The sequence below is a fragment of the Hesperophylax consimilis genome, chromosome 21 (assembly GCF_061612785.1).
Source record: "Hesperophylax consimilis isolate HC1 chromosome 21, BYU_Hcon_1.0, whole genome shotgun sequence".
Lineage (NCBI taxonomy): Eukaryota > Metazoa > Arthropoda > Insecta > Trichoptera > Limnephilidae > Hesperophylax > Hesperophylax consimilis.
The window spans coordinates 25,388,913-25,404,903 of record NC_142856.1 but is presented as its reverse complement, the minus strand read 5'-3'; the positions used below and the strand labels follow the sequence as shown (position 1 = coordinate 25,404,903).

Below are 15,991 nucleotides of genomic sequence, written 5' to 3'. Positions count from 1 at the left end.
TGAGCAACAATTTTTTGAGTTTCGTAAACGAAACTTACATCATGTTCCAAGTCATCTGAAATTACACACAAGCTTGACACTGTGAGATCTTTGCCAGGCTCTTCACAAGTGTAAATTACCACTGGGTGGAGTGAACAACTGTCTTGCGTCCAGTGGTAACCCTGGACTTCATTCTGGATAACATAGGAGAAGTTTTCACTGTGTGCATGATATGTTATGATATGTTTATGTTATGTTCATGGTATGTTTGTGTTATGTTTATCTTTATGTTTTATAATCACATTTGTTTACTCCCATATGCTGTGTTTGTTTATAAGATTGCCAATTTCATAATTCTGTTTAAAAAAAAACGCCGCTAATTTTAGAAAAATCTTTGGTTAAATCACGAAAAGCGCCCACTTATATTGTACACAGGTTCCTATTTTTATAATTTTGTGATAATCTACTGTTACCAGCTCTGTACCGTTTATGTTAAGTATGTTATGTTATGTTTATGTTATGTTATGTTTATGTTATGTTATGGTTATGTTATGTTTGGTTTATTTATGTTACATTATGTTTTGTTATGTAATCAATTTTATCCTGTAATTTGTTGTATTTATTAATAAGAATAATGTTGTAATGTATGGCCAAGATCACTCTTAATGGGTGAAAGCCAATATAAAGAATAAAAGGAATAAAAAAAATAAAAAAAAGATATTGTTTATTCTGGCAGCTTCAAATTTGGAATCATTTGTCATAATTTGTAAAACACGTTGTTCGGAATTTTCTAAGAATGTATTCAACTCCAAGGTCTTCGCAGTCCAGGATATTGGGCAATGTGCGGAGGTAGGCCTGGCCAGTCAAATACAAGGGGGCCGATTTTACACTACTGTTCTGTTTCCCCACAGCCTCCATTATATCTGCAGGAAACCAGAGAAACAATTGTTTAGTTCGTTTGATCACTTTCAGCAATGCCTCCTTTGTATCACAAGTAATCGTTTTTCTTCTAGCATTAATCTCAATAACTGGGAAATCTAATTCGTTGAGATTTAGGGAAAACTGAAAATTTCTTATTTCCGACAATTCAATCGCATTGCTTCGAAAAAAACTCATATTTTTAACAAAAAATACTCCCAGATGACAAGTGTTTCCAAACCAAATATTGTATCTGTAATTTTTGGAAGATGGGTCAGTTCCGTCCTTCGTTTCTTTTTGTTTCATCAACTCTTGGTAAGTTCTTCTCTCAGCAAGTCCTTGTGGCCAATTCTCTACTACAAATCTCGTCCTCCCGTCACCGATGGCTTTGATTAAGGGATCTAAAGAATGGGCGTCCACATTGTAAAACAACGTGGCCTTCTTCGAGTCACTGGAGAGATCAAAATCTTTCATTGGGATGTGTTGTATATCTCCCACATGAAAACCAGTGCTGTTTACCATATTAGGATCGGATAAGATGTTGGTAATATCTAATTCCTCTGTGAACATGGAAGGTTTGTAGCGGTCGTCAAAATCTCTTTGTATCTTTATTAACATATCGTCAACCCCTGGACTGTCCAAGGCCAGCGTATGCGCATGGAGACCTTCTTCGTTGCAGTTGATTTTACGGAAGCCTTTACCTTCCCTCTTTAGGTATTTAACGGTCAAGGTGGTAACCCCTGCAAGCCACGCTCCCAGAGAATGACTGCTAAAAGACAAAGTGAAGCGGCTGTGCTTTTCTTTATTTGTTTTCAGGATTTCTTGCTTAATGTCGTCAGCAAACGTGATTGCGGAACACATATGTTTCGTGTAGCGGTTACAAAATACGCCTTTCCCGTCGACCCAGATAGTCCCTAACTCACTCAGTTTGGTTCCTCGATGGACTAACTGTTGCTGCAACGGGTTCCAAAACGCACAGCCGAAGTATCCGTTGAAGATTTTATCTCTCCAGGAGCTGTTCTTTGCCGTGGTGAGCAGGTACCAATCTTTAGGCAGGACCAGCTCCCCCTTACAAGCGGTGTACGCCAGCTGTGAGAAGGCCGCCAACACCTTCTCATCGGGATATGGTTCCAAAGCCATTTTACTTCTATTATCCTCAACGGGATGGACCGATGAGGGCTTGAGGGTTCCCCGCCAGTTGGGTGAGCCGTAAGCCAAGCCCGTATCTGCCTGCATGTTGAGGAGGTGGACAGACTGCGGACGGAATCTGCAACATGGACAACAGTATAGTATTATTATAGCAGGTATTGATAACCTCTTTTCTGCCAACGGCCATTTGAATACTCATCATTCGAGGGTCGGACATATTATGATCATGCATTTAATTCTCAATCGGGTACTGAGCGTGACTGAACCTAAAATTATACAAGCGTGCCACAGATCACTTTTTGACAAATTGACTTTTTAGTGTTAAAATCTTAATCGGTTATATATATATACACACGGACGTATATAAGGGGGGGTCTTGGGGGTCCGGACTGAGCGTGACTGAACCTAAAATTATACAAGCGTGCCACAGATCACTTTTTGACAAATTGACTTTTTAGTGTTAAAATCTTAATCGGTTATATATATATACACACGGACGTATATAAGGGGGGGGTCTTGGGGGTCCGGACCCCCCCCCATTGCACCGCGCCGATTGTAGAATACGATAGTTTCTTAAGTCCGCCACAGTGCGGGGAGCGGGGGAATGGGCAGTGCCCCCGCCGCGGCGCGCCCCCGCCGCGGCGCGCCGCCGCCGCCCGCGTTTCGGCCGCGCGCACCATACCAAGCTAGAATCTAGTTTAGTCTATTTTGTCTCTTCGCGTTGCGCAGTTGTCAGTTGTTTTAATACAGAAAGAAGTGTCGCATTTAAAAAGTATGAAACGATCAAATCAGGTATCTCTTTTGAGTTTTTTTTTTTAGAAAGAGAGACCAAATCCCAATGAACTTTTATCAAAAGACAATGTGGAATCCTGTCATATTGAAGAAGTAGGAATAAATAGAACGGGGCCATCCACAGATACTGATGACGATGAAGTGAAGAAAGGTAAGTCTCTTGTTTATTTTATTAGGAAGGAACCCAGTTACTAGAATTTTAAAAACTTTTATCCTGCTCTTATTTTTATTCCCAGAGAATTTCTGTAAACAAATGTTTTGCCGTGAGCATAAAATATTTGACAAATGGTAATTTCAGTGTATATGCGACGTGTACCTAAGTGTTATAAAATCATTTCGCCTTTTAACAGAAAGAAATACAATTATATTTAACTAACAACTAACTGGTGCCCGCGACATTGTTCGCGTAGACTTAATTTTTAGTTGAAAATTCTTATTCTTAACATAACTTTTTAGTTTATGAACCGATTGGAATGAAACATAGACTAAAATGTTAAACAAAACCGCATACAAATCGATTAAGCCGTTTCTGAGATTAGCGTGGTCAAACGCACAGACAAACAGACAAAAATTTTAATAACTATTTTATTGACCTCAGTAACATAATTATAGTGCGTATGAATTGTTTTTTTTTTGTAAATATTTATGTACTTACAGAAACGGAACGCTTACGATTTAATTATAGTATGGATTAGAGTATTAGAGTCACAAATTATTATTATTATTCTTACAATTAAATATGACCAAAAAGCTGTTTGAAGATGGGTATGTGCTGTTGTTTTGTTTTAGTCAAATATGTCTTTGTTACAGCCAGGATGGATTTGTGTTCGGCTACGTCCGCAGCCGCAGCCAGGACGGGTTATGATATTGCGCTCTACGTATGTCATCCTCCAAGCAATGACGAGGAAAAGCTGAGAGCATTAAAAGAGCTTTGGACCCCTCCGGATACATTTAAATTTCCAGTCACTATCACTGGTAAAAAGAAACTTTCTTTTCAACGCCATTGGACTACCAGGTACTCATGGCTTGTATATTCAAACGTCATGCAGGGAGCACTTTGCAAAGTATGTGTTTTATTTGGAAAAAAGCATGGCGGTCGTGGTCAGCAAGAACTTGGAGCCTTGGTTAGTAAGCCATTTACTTACTGGAAGAAAGCTTTAGAGAGCTTTGATCACCATGCAGATACTAAGTATCATAAATTTGCTGTTGAGCAGGCAGCAAATTTTGCAAGGATTATGGAAGGAAAAACGTTTGATGTTATAGAGTGCATGAATGCAGAAAACAGTAAAATTGCCGAAGAGAACAGAAAAAGATTGAAAGCCATTGTTCAAACAATTATTCTTTGTGGAAGGCAAGAAATAGCACTAAGAGGAAGTCGTGATTTTGGAGAAATTGGGATAAATGAACCCGAACATAATGATGGTAGTTTTAGAGCACTTCTTCGTTTTCGTGCGCGATCTGGCGATGAAGCACTTAAAAATCATTTACTAACACAAAACATTCACAGTAGAGCCATGTATACGTCACCAGGAATTCAAAATCAAGTGATTGAACTATGTGGTAGTGCTATTCAAGCGCAAGTACTTAATAGGGTCAAAGAGGCTGGTTTTTTTACTGTACTTGCTGATGAAACACAAGACATATCACGGCGAGAACAATTAGCGTTATGTTTACGATACGTACACTGCTCATCTGGGAAATCGGTTATACGGGAAGATTTTTTAGAATTCATCCACGTAGAAGATGTTTCAGCTCAAGCTTTGGCAACGACTATTATATCACATCTCTTATCATATAATTTGGATATGGATAAATGGATTGGTCAAGGCTATGATGGCGCTGCAGTGATGAGCGGCCGGTTACGGGGCGTAAGAACAATAATCGCAGAGCAATACCCGAGAGCGCAATTCGTACACTGTGTTGCTCATGTTCTCAACTTAGTTTTAGCGCATTCATGTGAGATATCAATAATACGTAACTGTATCGGAACCATTAAGAGCGTAATAAACTTTTTTCGCCTATCACCGCTTCGCGACGGACTTTTGAAGAAAATTGCGGATCAAATTAATTCATCTCATTCAACGCTTATCTCTCTTTGTGAGACACGATGGACCGAGAAACACGTGGCTGTCGAAAGATTTGCAGAAATGGTTCCCGTTATATGCGAAACACTTGGGGCACTTCAAGATGCTGCTAGTAGCGACGTCGCTACTCAAGCATACCATCTTCAAATCGCTATGGATAACAGCCAGTTTATTGTTTCTTTAGTTATACTGAAAAAAGTTTTTTCATATACAGCAAACCTTAACAAAGCAATGCAGAAAGTCAATGTCGATTTGACCAACATTTGCGAATATACAAAAAATGTAAAAACGACTTTACTAAATGTTCGGAACGAAAGTCAGTTCGCAATTCTTTTTGAGCAAGCACAGCAGATGAGTTCAAGCGATATAGTAATGCCAAGAATAACTGGAAGGCAAACCCTGCGCAATAATATTGCAGCAGAAACTGCCGAAATATACTACCGACGAAATGTGTTTTACCCTTTCATTGATCATGTTATTACAGAACTCGACGCTCGTTTTAAACCACATGAATCGACGATCGAAGGAATTCAAATGCTGCTACCTGAAAAAACCAGTAATGACTCCAGGATAAAAGAAAATCTTAACAAGATTACACAAACATTTCTGGGTGGGGAAAATAAAGGCACAATATTTCTGAGTGAATATGAGATATGGCACAATCACTGGAAATCTGTAGCACAAAAACCTGCAACTGTGATCGACACCATCGATAACTGCGATGATCAGTTTTTCCCTTTAATAAAAAAGCTTCTAATTATTTTAGCCACACTCCCAGTGTCCACTGCAACCCCTGAAAGATCTTTCTCTACATTAAAGAGGTTAAAAACTTACCTAAGAAATAAAATGGGCGACGAAAGACTTACTGGTCTGGCTTTAATGAGCGTACACCGAGATCTGGCGGTGCAACTTGATTCCGAAGAAATTATTAATCAGTTAGCAATTAAACGTAAAAGACTAAATGTATTACTTTAAAGTAGTGTCCGACCGAACTTTCGGTTTTGGTTTCGGCCTAGTTTCGGCCAAAAAACGAGTTTCGGCTTAGTTTCGGTTTCGGCCGCCATCCAGCCGAAACTACGGCCGAAACCGAAACTGAATTCGGGAGATTTCGTCCTGCGGTCGGACATGTTCGGTGCACTGAACTGCGAGCCACGAAAACACTTTTTATTTTCATTATATTCAAATAAGTATTATTGCATTAAAAATATTTTGTCATTGTAGGTAGGATGGTACTTTTTAATTTTAATTATATTGTAGTTCATTAAAAAGAGTGCCATACAAAATGACCAGAGTTTAGAGGAAATTATTTTGTTCTTAAAATGAAAGAGTATATTTTGTTTAGTGTAGGTAGGTACCTAAAGAAATTAGTGCACCTAAAAAAGTAATTTTGTTTTCTACCTTTTATTTTATGTTATTCGTTAATAATGTTCACACAGGTAATACCTAGATACTGTTTATTTTTTTATATTATTTACGAAGAAGTTATAACTTATTTAAAAAAGCACAACCATTTATTAGAAATAAGGAATGATAATTTTTAATTAATAGTAGTTGTAAAACAATGAATCTCGTGTCAGTTTTTTTTTGTTTGAGAGAAAACTACATTTATTTTCATGTATAACTTGAATTTACAATATTTTGTTAGTGTTACTGTAGGTAGGTAGGTAATTTTTAATTTTAATTATATTGTAGTTCATTAAAAAGAGTGTCATAATAATACGACCAAAGTTTAAAAGAAATTATTTTGTTCTTAAGATGAAAGCTCTTCATTTAGCTTGAGAGAAAACGCTTATTTTTTTCATACATTAAGTATTATTTGCATTAAAAATATTTTGTTATTGTAGGTAGGATGATACTTTTTGATTTTAATTTTATAATTGTAGTTCATTAAAAAGAGTGCCTTACAATATGACCAAAGTTTAGAATAAATTATTTGGTTATGTGATTAAATAAAAGGTGTTTCAATTTTAAAACAAATTATTTGTTCTTAAGATGAAAGAGTATTTTTGTTTAGTGTACCTTAACAAATTAGGTATAAAAAAAAGTTATTTTGTTTTCCACCTTTTATTTTATGTTATTTCTTTTTTTATGTTATAAACGAAGCGATTTTATTTAAATAAGGAGCGATAATTATGTTATGTTTATTTTTAGTTCAAATATCAGAGACTGAATGATTTATATATATAATATTTAAAAATAAAGGCTGATTGATTAAGACTGACTATTTTTTTCACGAAAACATGACCTTATATATTTTTTTTTAATTTGCGGACCCCCCCCTTATCAAAGCTATATATACGTCCGTGATATACATATTAATCATAAGAGTCTTTAACGCCCTGTGATTGGTCGGCGGGTTCTGGCAGAACTTAGGCCACTCCCTCACGGGTCAGTCTGCTGCGTTTATTTAGAATGTGGGCACTTTTGCACGATGTCACACCATGCAGTCACAACAAATTAATTTATTTTATTAAGGACGGGGTGTTTCGGAGAATTTGAACAATTCATCAAATTTCAATGATATAATAACAGAACTTTAATAGGACTTTCACAGAAGCCGAAAACGAGCGTTGAAATTTGATGAATTATTCAAATTCTCCGTAATCCTGGCCAGCGGCTTCACAAAACTTGAATAGAAACTTCACCGAACTTGAAAATCAACTTTGAAATTTGATGAATCGTTCAAATTCTATGAAACAACCTGTCCTTAATGTTTCAGATTCTATGTATAATATTATAAATACATACTGACATCGGTCGAAAATATTCTATTTATGTTTTAATATAATGCTTTTGAGATTTGTACCACAAATACATCAAGGGAACCACCCCAACCTATTGTACCACAAATGCATCAAGGGCAACACCCCACCCTATTGTACCGCAAAGAAAGCAGGAGAAGATCATTTTGAACAGCGGAACATGTATGTGTATATAAAATGATTTAGTAAATGGTGCAACCAGAGTTCACTGCCCTTGCCCTTCACAGTTACTTGATTGCAATTAGTACCTACCTATTATCTAAGTATTCTAAGTTGAAGTTTATCGTAAGGTTTGTTTAACTAACTGACTAAATATCACACCGTATCCACAGAGGTAGGCAGACAGGACGGACCGCCAAACAACTCCTCGCTTCATTCACATTCATACATCGTCTCACACATACCCTTCTGTTATTCTGACTATTGACTTGGCCTGACTCGAGTTTTTGTTTCACTTTAATAAATTATATAAAATTTTATTTTTTATGATTTTAATTTAAGGTTAGTCAACTAAAAGTATTGCTGTAGTTTAAATAGACTTTGTTACATTTTTGCCGTTGAAATAAAACAGTGTAATATATTTTGTTGACAATACATTATAATCTATGGTAGGATTGTGTCAATACGTTATGAATTAAATACGAAGTTTACAGTGTAAATAGGTATGGTACCTAAAATAAAGTGATAAGCGACGTAGTTTAAAATGTTCAGTTATATTTTTCTTCCGAGTGTCGAGTGAATATTTAGTGTTTATTTCAAATAATTGTTTAGGGGCCGTTCAAGTATTATGTAAGCACTATAGGGGGGCAGGGGGGTCTTTGCTTTGCTTATTTTTTATGACATGGGGAGGTGGGGGGGTCGAGATAGTGATTACGTCAGCACTGCTCAGCAGTAGTTATTTTTTTTACACATTAGCAACCCACACATTGTCTATGTTTGAAAACCGAATACATATTCGGGGATTCCCACAAATAATTAATACGTTTAGGAACTCGCTTGGTTTGTTTAAATGAATATTATGTGCATTAAAGTCCTCTATCCGAAGTCTATTTTAAAAGTGCTGCTTATAAATCAATAAAAAAAACAGAATACATTAACAGAAAAATGCATATAGGTACCAATTTTTACGTAAGCATGAGAGGGGGGGTAAGAGCTTTGCTTACTTTTGGTGACAAGGGTTCCCCCTTGTCACCAAAAGTAAGAGGGGGTAAATAATTGTAATAAATCTGCTTACGTAATACTTGAACGGCCCCTTACGCTGAGCGCCGAGTACCGAGTTACCGTGCACCAAGCGCATGCGCCAAAACCAACCAAACTGTGACAGCATTTTTATAAACACTGTTATTGTATTTGCGAATAAGAGGCCTTACTGTGAAGTCCAAGCCAAATTGAAGGAACTAATTAATTTAATTAACAATATTCTAACGCAACCTAGCAAAATACTACCAAAAACATAGGATTTACATTGGTCTCGTGGATTTGAAATATTACAGAAGTTGAATTGACGGTTACAAACAAATGGCGCTAAATACTCAGCCCACTCGCGTTACGCAGTCTGCTCTCCCTATGCAAAGCGTTGAAATAATTGAAACTATTAACGAGACGCAGCACAGAAAGGTGAGAGCTTCCATCCTCATTATCCACAATCTTCCGGAAAGTACGGAAACCACTCAATTAAACAAAATAAAGGATGACATCAATAATGTTCGGAACATTTTGAATAAAATTAACCTGCAGGACAGGTTAAGGTATTTCGGTTGGGAGAAGGGCGACAAGGCCAGACTTTAAAAAATTGAGCTCCTGAACTCCCAAACAGCCAATCATATACTGTACAGGAAAAACAAACTACCTGACTTCATACGAATCTATCAAGACCAAACTCTTATTCAATGAAAACAATTAATGGTTCTACGATCAGAACTTGATGCACGCACAAAGGATGGAGAATCGAACCTAACTATAAAATATGTAAACTCGGTTCCGAAAATAGTTACGAAAAATCTACCATAAATCTAACGCAACAACTCATCTAAAAAACAATTAATGAGTTATTACCAAAACTACAGAACTTCGGATTATCTATACCAGAGGTTCCCAAACTTTTTTGCCCCGTAGACCACTTGCCAAATATTTTTTTTTCCCCCCTGCCTGCCGAATATTGAATTTTCCTAAAACTATTAACGTACCATGTGATAATCGTTTATTTTTTCGTAAAAAGATTCCCTTCCCTTGCCTGTCCAACAACGGGGTGGCAGTATAGTTCCTCTGTATTTGCATTGTGCAGACAGGGGCGCCCTTGTGAGGTATTACACCAAATGAAAATGAAGCAGGATAAGCAATGGGAATTTCCTTCTGTTGCTGGCCCTACAGAACTGCCCCTTAAGTTCTTTGTCAGTGCTTATTCCGGTCAGTTCTTCTTGTCACATGATATCTGATTCTTCGACGTTCCATTTCCATAGTCAAAATGTCCTCAAACTTAGTTTTTAAGTCTGTGTGAAGTGCATTTAAATGTTGATAAACGTTACCATGGACGTTTTTCAAAACAAGTTTGGGATCTAGGAAAATTCGCGGCTTCCCATGTGCAATGTTTTGCTTCAATATATTAATTCTAATGAGAAAAGGAACGTATATATGTGTTTACATACGTCAATAAACAACTTTACGAAATATAAAAATACAAATATCAAGTAATTTCTCAGTCTATTATTAGTATTACCTAAACTGTGTTATTTGTGTTAGGTGTATTGTGTCATTTACGGAACTCCTAAATGTTGACTTGAGGTAAATGGGGGTCGGCTCGTATGTACCCCCATTTGAATCTTGTGGACCCCTAAATTTTTTTCTCGCTGACATGGACCCCTAGCAAACCGAACACCCCTGGGGGTCCATATAGGCCACTTTGGGAACCTCTGATCTATACCAACTATTCATCGTGGCATCATAATATTAACAGAAACCTGGCTGGACCTTGACAAATATTGCTGAGTTAGTCATGCCTAGCTATAACGTGTATCGCCTCGAAAGAAACTCGTCCACCATAAATAAAAAAAATATATTTCATTTTATCTATTAGGTAGTTACCATAGACATATGAATATTAGTAGACCTGCCCTAAGTGATTAAAAGCGTATTACTCCCCACTCCCCATACCGGTTCCATTGGAGCCGGCTGTGCTCGCGTATGGCCTCAAGTGAATTTAGAAAAGGTGACATCATCATTCTTGTGCGAACTATGGTCAAGGCATCATCGGTTCATTTTACGAAATAACACGGCAAAATGTTGACTTGTACTATGAAAACTTGTAAAAATAGATGTGAAAAAGAGAATAAACCCAATTGTCGTATTACATTCCATATATAAGCATTATTTTACTTTATTTTAAGCAAATTCACATCGTATATTATGGATCAGTTGTAGAAACATATACTATCACATCGAAATACGTCTGGACGTGAAACACAAAGCTGGTTGGTTGCTGGGAAGTAAATTATGAACATTTATAAAAGTGTCTTAACTAAATACATAAACGAAATATTCGACTCTGTAAATAGAAGAAATTTATTTTGCCAAATTTGGACTTCCCAAATTTGTTCATAACGTGGCGAGTAATTTGCGCTCCCATGTAAAAATGTCTATTCATTCAAAAACAGATTTTACTTTTAATAACTTAATGGTGATATTATAAGGCGAGATGCCTATATACTATCAGATTGATTTATTGACGAATCACAGTCAGCTTTACCCTCTTCGTTCTTCAACAGTTGATTTTACCCCTCATCCTTAATTTCTAGTCTATTAATATTCATATGTCTGTGGTAGTTACTTACTTTTAGTATTGACGAATAAATTAAGTCAAACACAAATGATTAATTGGGAGTGCTAAATGTGAACATGTCATGTTATAGAAAAAAACCGAACCAATGTTTCTCTGTGAATAATCCGGAAATCAGTATTAGGTACACGGATTTCAATCTTTACTTGGAAGGCAAAATCCATCTTATCTCTAAATAGTATAAAATAAAGTCACTATCTGTTTGTGCGCTGAGTTCTTCTAAACTATGCAACGGAGTTTGATAGGGTTTTCACTATGATTTAGAGAATTTCTTCGGGAAAGTTTATGTATATAATACATAGATATTATATTTATTGAAAGAAGAGAAAAGTGGAGTAACGCCGGGTACACGTCAGCTAGTTTTAGTGTAATAGAGATGGAGATTTCAGTCTGCCTCGGAATCAAGTTATTGATAGATGGGTTCCCAGTTCCCACGCAGACATCGAGGTTCAACTCTCTGTCTGGCTAAGTCCTCCATCACTGCATAAGCAAAACACACCCACTATAATGATGGTAAAAGGAGGAGTTATTCAAATACTGTTAGGTTATTAATGGAATTCACGAAATGTTTCTTAAAATTTTAATAATAACATAATATTCCCTGTATCTCAAATATTGAATTACATAATATTACGTAATACGAAGTCTGTTGTTATCGCTAGGGAAGCGGAGTATGTTCGCAAGAACTATAAATAGGAATTAATCACAGTCTGGCCCAAGTCTGTGGTTAGAGCTTCATTATAAAGTTCATCAAATTGAGTAACTGTTTTCTTTGTATTTCGATATTATTATTGCCTTTTTTCCAGTTATAATAATTTTTTGTCCAACGACGCAAAGGATCACAATGGAGTTCTGATACCAACCCTGAAGTATGATAGGATGAAAGTAGACTGAATGCTGTAGAAGTGAGATCCCTGAGGCGTATGTGTGTGAAAACGTCAATCGTGAACCTAGTCTAGGCTGACGTGTAAACTAGGTACTAAGCATATTGAAATTACATAAAATTATTGTCACGAGAAATTTATATACGCTGACCGCCGGCGTATTCAACAATAATTGGTAATCTGTAAACTCATGTAATCTCAGTTCCTGGCACCTACAGATACAGATGTCGCGGGAGATCGACAGTTCAAAGGTTCATTGTACAAATGACAGAATAACGTTAAAATATCAAACAGAACAAAGCACAAATCAAACATCGTTCTGTACAAAGACATTATATAGGTACTTTTAAGTAACCTCCTGCTTACCAGGGCGCCTTGTGCGCCCATAAGCAATATTACTCATATTCCTATTTTCCTAACTAACTATCTGGGGTTTCATTACTTACTAGCAATCAGGCCTCACCCATATTCTGTCAGACGGTCTTTGCAATCAAATCCAAATAAATGAAATATTTTTGAAAGTATCCAAAAACTAAAAACTGTTTTTGTAAGCTGTTGAAATACACTATCAATTTTTTTATTAGAAATGAACATATATTTGTTGATATATTATTATTTTTGATGCAAACATAAAAAAACTTTAAAAAATGGTTCACTTTACGTTCTTTGTAACTAAAATTACTGATAACAAAAATATACAGGATGTATCGGCAAGTACCCGACAAACTTTAACCAGCTATTCCTCAGCACATTTGGAGTAAAAAATGTTATGGGCGCTTTGCTGTCCGGTAACATTTTTTTTCCATTAAAAACAAAAAATAAATAAAAAATCCACACTCCGTCACTGTCATTTGCATTGTTTCTCGCGTTCAACAGCTGTTATTAGCAAGTGTGTCAAAAAGTGTCCTCGCTCTTTCGTACACACTAAATAATAATAGTTAAAAATGAGACGAATGGTGCCGTGCCATTTCGTTGTGATTGTAAAAGCGCGCCACGTAGGTACGTACGTACATTATTCAACGAAACTCGAACAAAATATTGCCAGATGGGTTTTCAAACTTTGACAAAGGATAAAACATTGGTGACATGTGGTGAAAATATGAATAATAAATTTTTATTAAAAAAAAATGTTACCGGACAGCAAAGTGCCCATAACATTTTTTACTCCAAATGTGCTAAGGAATAGCTGGTTAAAGTTTGTCGGGTACGTGCCGATACACCCTGTATATTAAAACAATCTTATTTTAATAAACAAATGTTTCATAAACATTATCGTCAGCTCATTTTTTTTAGCTCACTTAAGGCGATGCACTACGTCGTGTAATATTTTAAATCGAGCCGCTATCAATAACAGCCCTTACGTAGATGGCGATAAGGTTTAAATTCCCGCTTAACACCATCTGCCTGTTTTGATTTATGCAAGAAAAAAACATGGCCAAAAAGTGCCTTTTATTTTATTTTGTGGATGTTCAGGCATAAATATTTAATATTTTTTACCATCATTTTATAAATAACTAAATTTGCCACATTATACAATAAAATCATAACCGAAAATGGGTTCGTAAGTAGGAGATTTTGAACTTTAAAGCAGTTTTCAAAGGCCTTATACATATTTTTTTCTGGGCTTATAAAAAGACTTATCTAAAAAATACTAGATTATTTCAAAGGCCAAGATGTATTCTACTCGCAGTATTTAATTAAAGCATCTGAAACATTTCTAGGCGACCAAATTTTCAAACCAAAAACACATGATTTTGCATTACTACGTATGGCATCGCCTCTCAAATCGCGGTCATAATCTTTGGTTTCATAGAGGTATACATTGTCACGTAACGAATCGGACACGTTCAAAACTCCCGCGAATTCAAATTAGTCAGCGGTGAGTTGTTACCATTGTCGCTGTGCGCGCGCGCCTGCCTTGTGCACGGCCAAGTTGGTAAAACTGCTCTACGCTCGACACGCCGGCATTCAAATCACCAACGGCCGCCCACACTCACAATCTAGCCTTGGCCCTGTCAACATGTCTGTTTTGCTATCAACCAGGACGCCATGATTGCGCGCCTAAATTAACGGCCGCTTTGTACAAGTATTTTCGAAGCCTGTACCTAATTGCTGTGCCTACTCACCATGGAGAAATGTACGCGTAATAGCGCGTACAGTACGGAAGATAACCCTCCTTTTGTGGTTCAACATGTACGCGAAACCTACTACAAATTCATGTAAGCGGATTAACTAGCTTTACCTTTTATGTGCCTTTTGTGACTTGAATTATGCCTACACACACGCTTGCCAGCCAGAACCTAAATTATCAAGAGAGATTGTTCCTAACGAAACGCTAAGAATATTTAGGATGTAAATGACCCATCTCATTTGTGTATCTGTTTGTAATTGTGCTTTGTGAATATACTATCATACCCCATTAATGCGTTTCCTTTGACGAATTCGAAGTGGTTTGTTTGGCAATCAGTTCCCCGTGTAAAAGCCGTAGCTGACCTGACGCCTGATGATCATGATCTCAACCTCTACCACCTGAGCTAACGCCGATATGTACTAAGGCACCCTTTTTGCAATGGACCTCTCACAGGGAAATTGCGCCCTTTACAACATATTAATTTGTCTGTTGTAAAATTCCAAATTCGAATATAAAGCGTGGTGTTTTCTTTTTCTGACACAGTTTAGATCATATTTTTCCCCACCACCGTAAGAAAGACACAACTATTTCTGTGGGACAACATGAGTTGTTCCCTGAAGCGAACAAATTAGCCTAAATAACCTAAAGAATTGAAACTCTCAGAGTAATTAACTTGTAATATGCTCACCTATAGCGAAGGTTTCTTGTTTCTGTTCTTGCTCCTTCTTTTAGTCCAGATTTTATTAATTGAACGTTCTTCTCAATCACGAATCACAAAATCAACCGGTCAACAACGAAACTTATAATAAAGAAACCCGTGTATTGTTTAAAGAGTTTAATGAAGAAATCTTGCTTTCAAGTTGTAGCGTGGTTTTTAGACAAGTGACGGCATTGTTAATGTTGACGTTATTCCAGTGTTGTGATGCCTAGGGAAATTCCCCTAGATCTAGGGGAAAAAACTTTTTTTTAGGGAAAAGTAAAAAAGCATACAAATCTTGGGAAATTCTGAAATGTTGACCACAAGTTCAATATTCTAAGAAAATTTTGAAATATTTGTCTGAAATTCTTTGATTTATATACAATTTTTGATGCTGTCAGAAAGTCTGAGAAATTGTGTGAATTTCCGCTTCTGTAATGGTGCACCGTACGTTTTGTAAAATGGTACACCTTACGTTTTGTGATGGTACACAATACGTTTTGTAATGGTGCACCTTACGTTTTGTGATGGTACACAATACGTTTTGTAATGGTGCACCGTACGTTTTATAATTGTACACTGTACGTTTTGTAATGGTACGTTTTTTCATCTAAACACTGAACTAAACTTACCGTTAACGAAAAAACCACATATTTTATTAGAGAAATTATTATACATTATTGTAATTCTCACTTTTTTATCTTTCATATAAAGCCATTTGCAGTGAACTTTCGATTCTCAATTGTGATCATTCACCAGGGTG

At 36.5% G+C, this 15,991-nt stretch overlaps 1 protein-coding gene across 1 annotated transcript; it reads right to left on the bottom strand.

The window, feature by feature from the left end:
* Positions 1-207: 207 nt before the first annotated feature.
* LOC149413789 (uncharacterized) lies at positions 208-15,396 on the bottom strand. Its single transcript, XM_089644623.1, has 2 exons — positions 15,220-15,396; positions 208-2,164 (listed from the first exon to the last, which is right to left on the bottom strand). The coding sequence occupies exon 2, from the start codon at positions 2,131-2,133 to the stop codon at positions 730-732; it is 1,404 nt and encodes a 467-aa protein (XP_089500749.1). The 5' UTR covers positions 2,134-2,164; positions 15,220-15,396; the 3' UTR covers positions 208-729.
* Positions 15,397-15,991: the final 595 nt, after the last annotated feature.

Coding starts and splice junctions, on each gene's coding strand:
- LOC149413789 (XM_089644623.1), bottom strand. CDS start 2,133: ATGCAGGCAGATACGGGCTTGGCTTACGGCTCACCCAACTGGCGGGGA.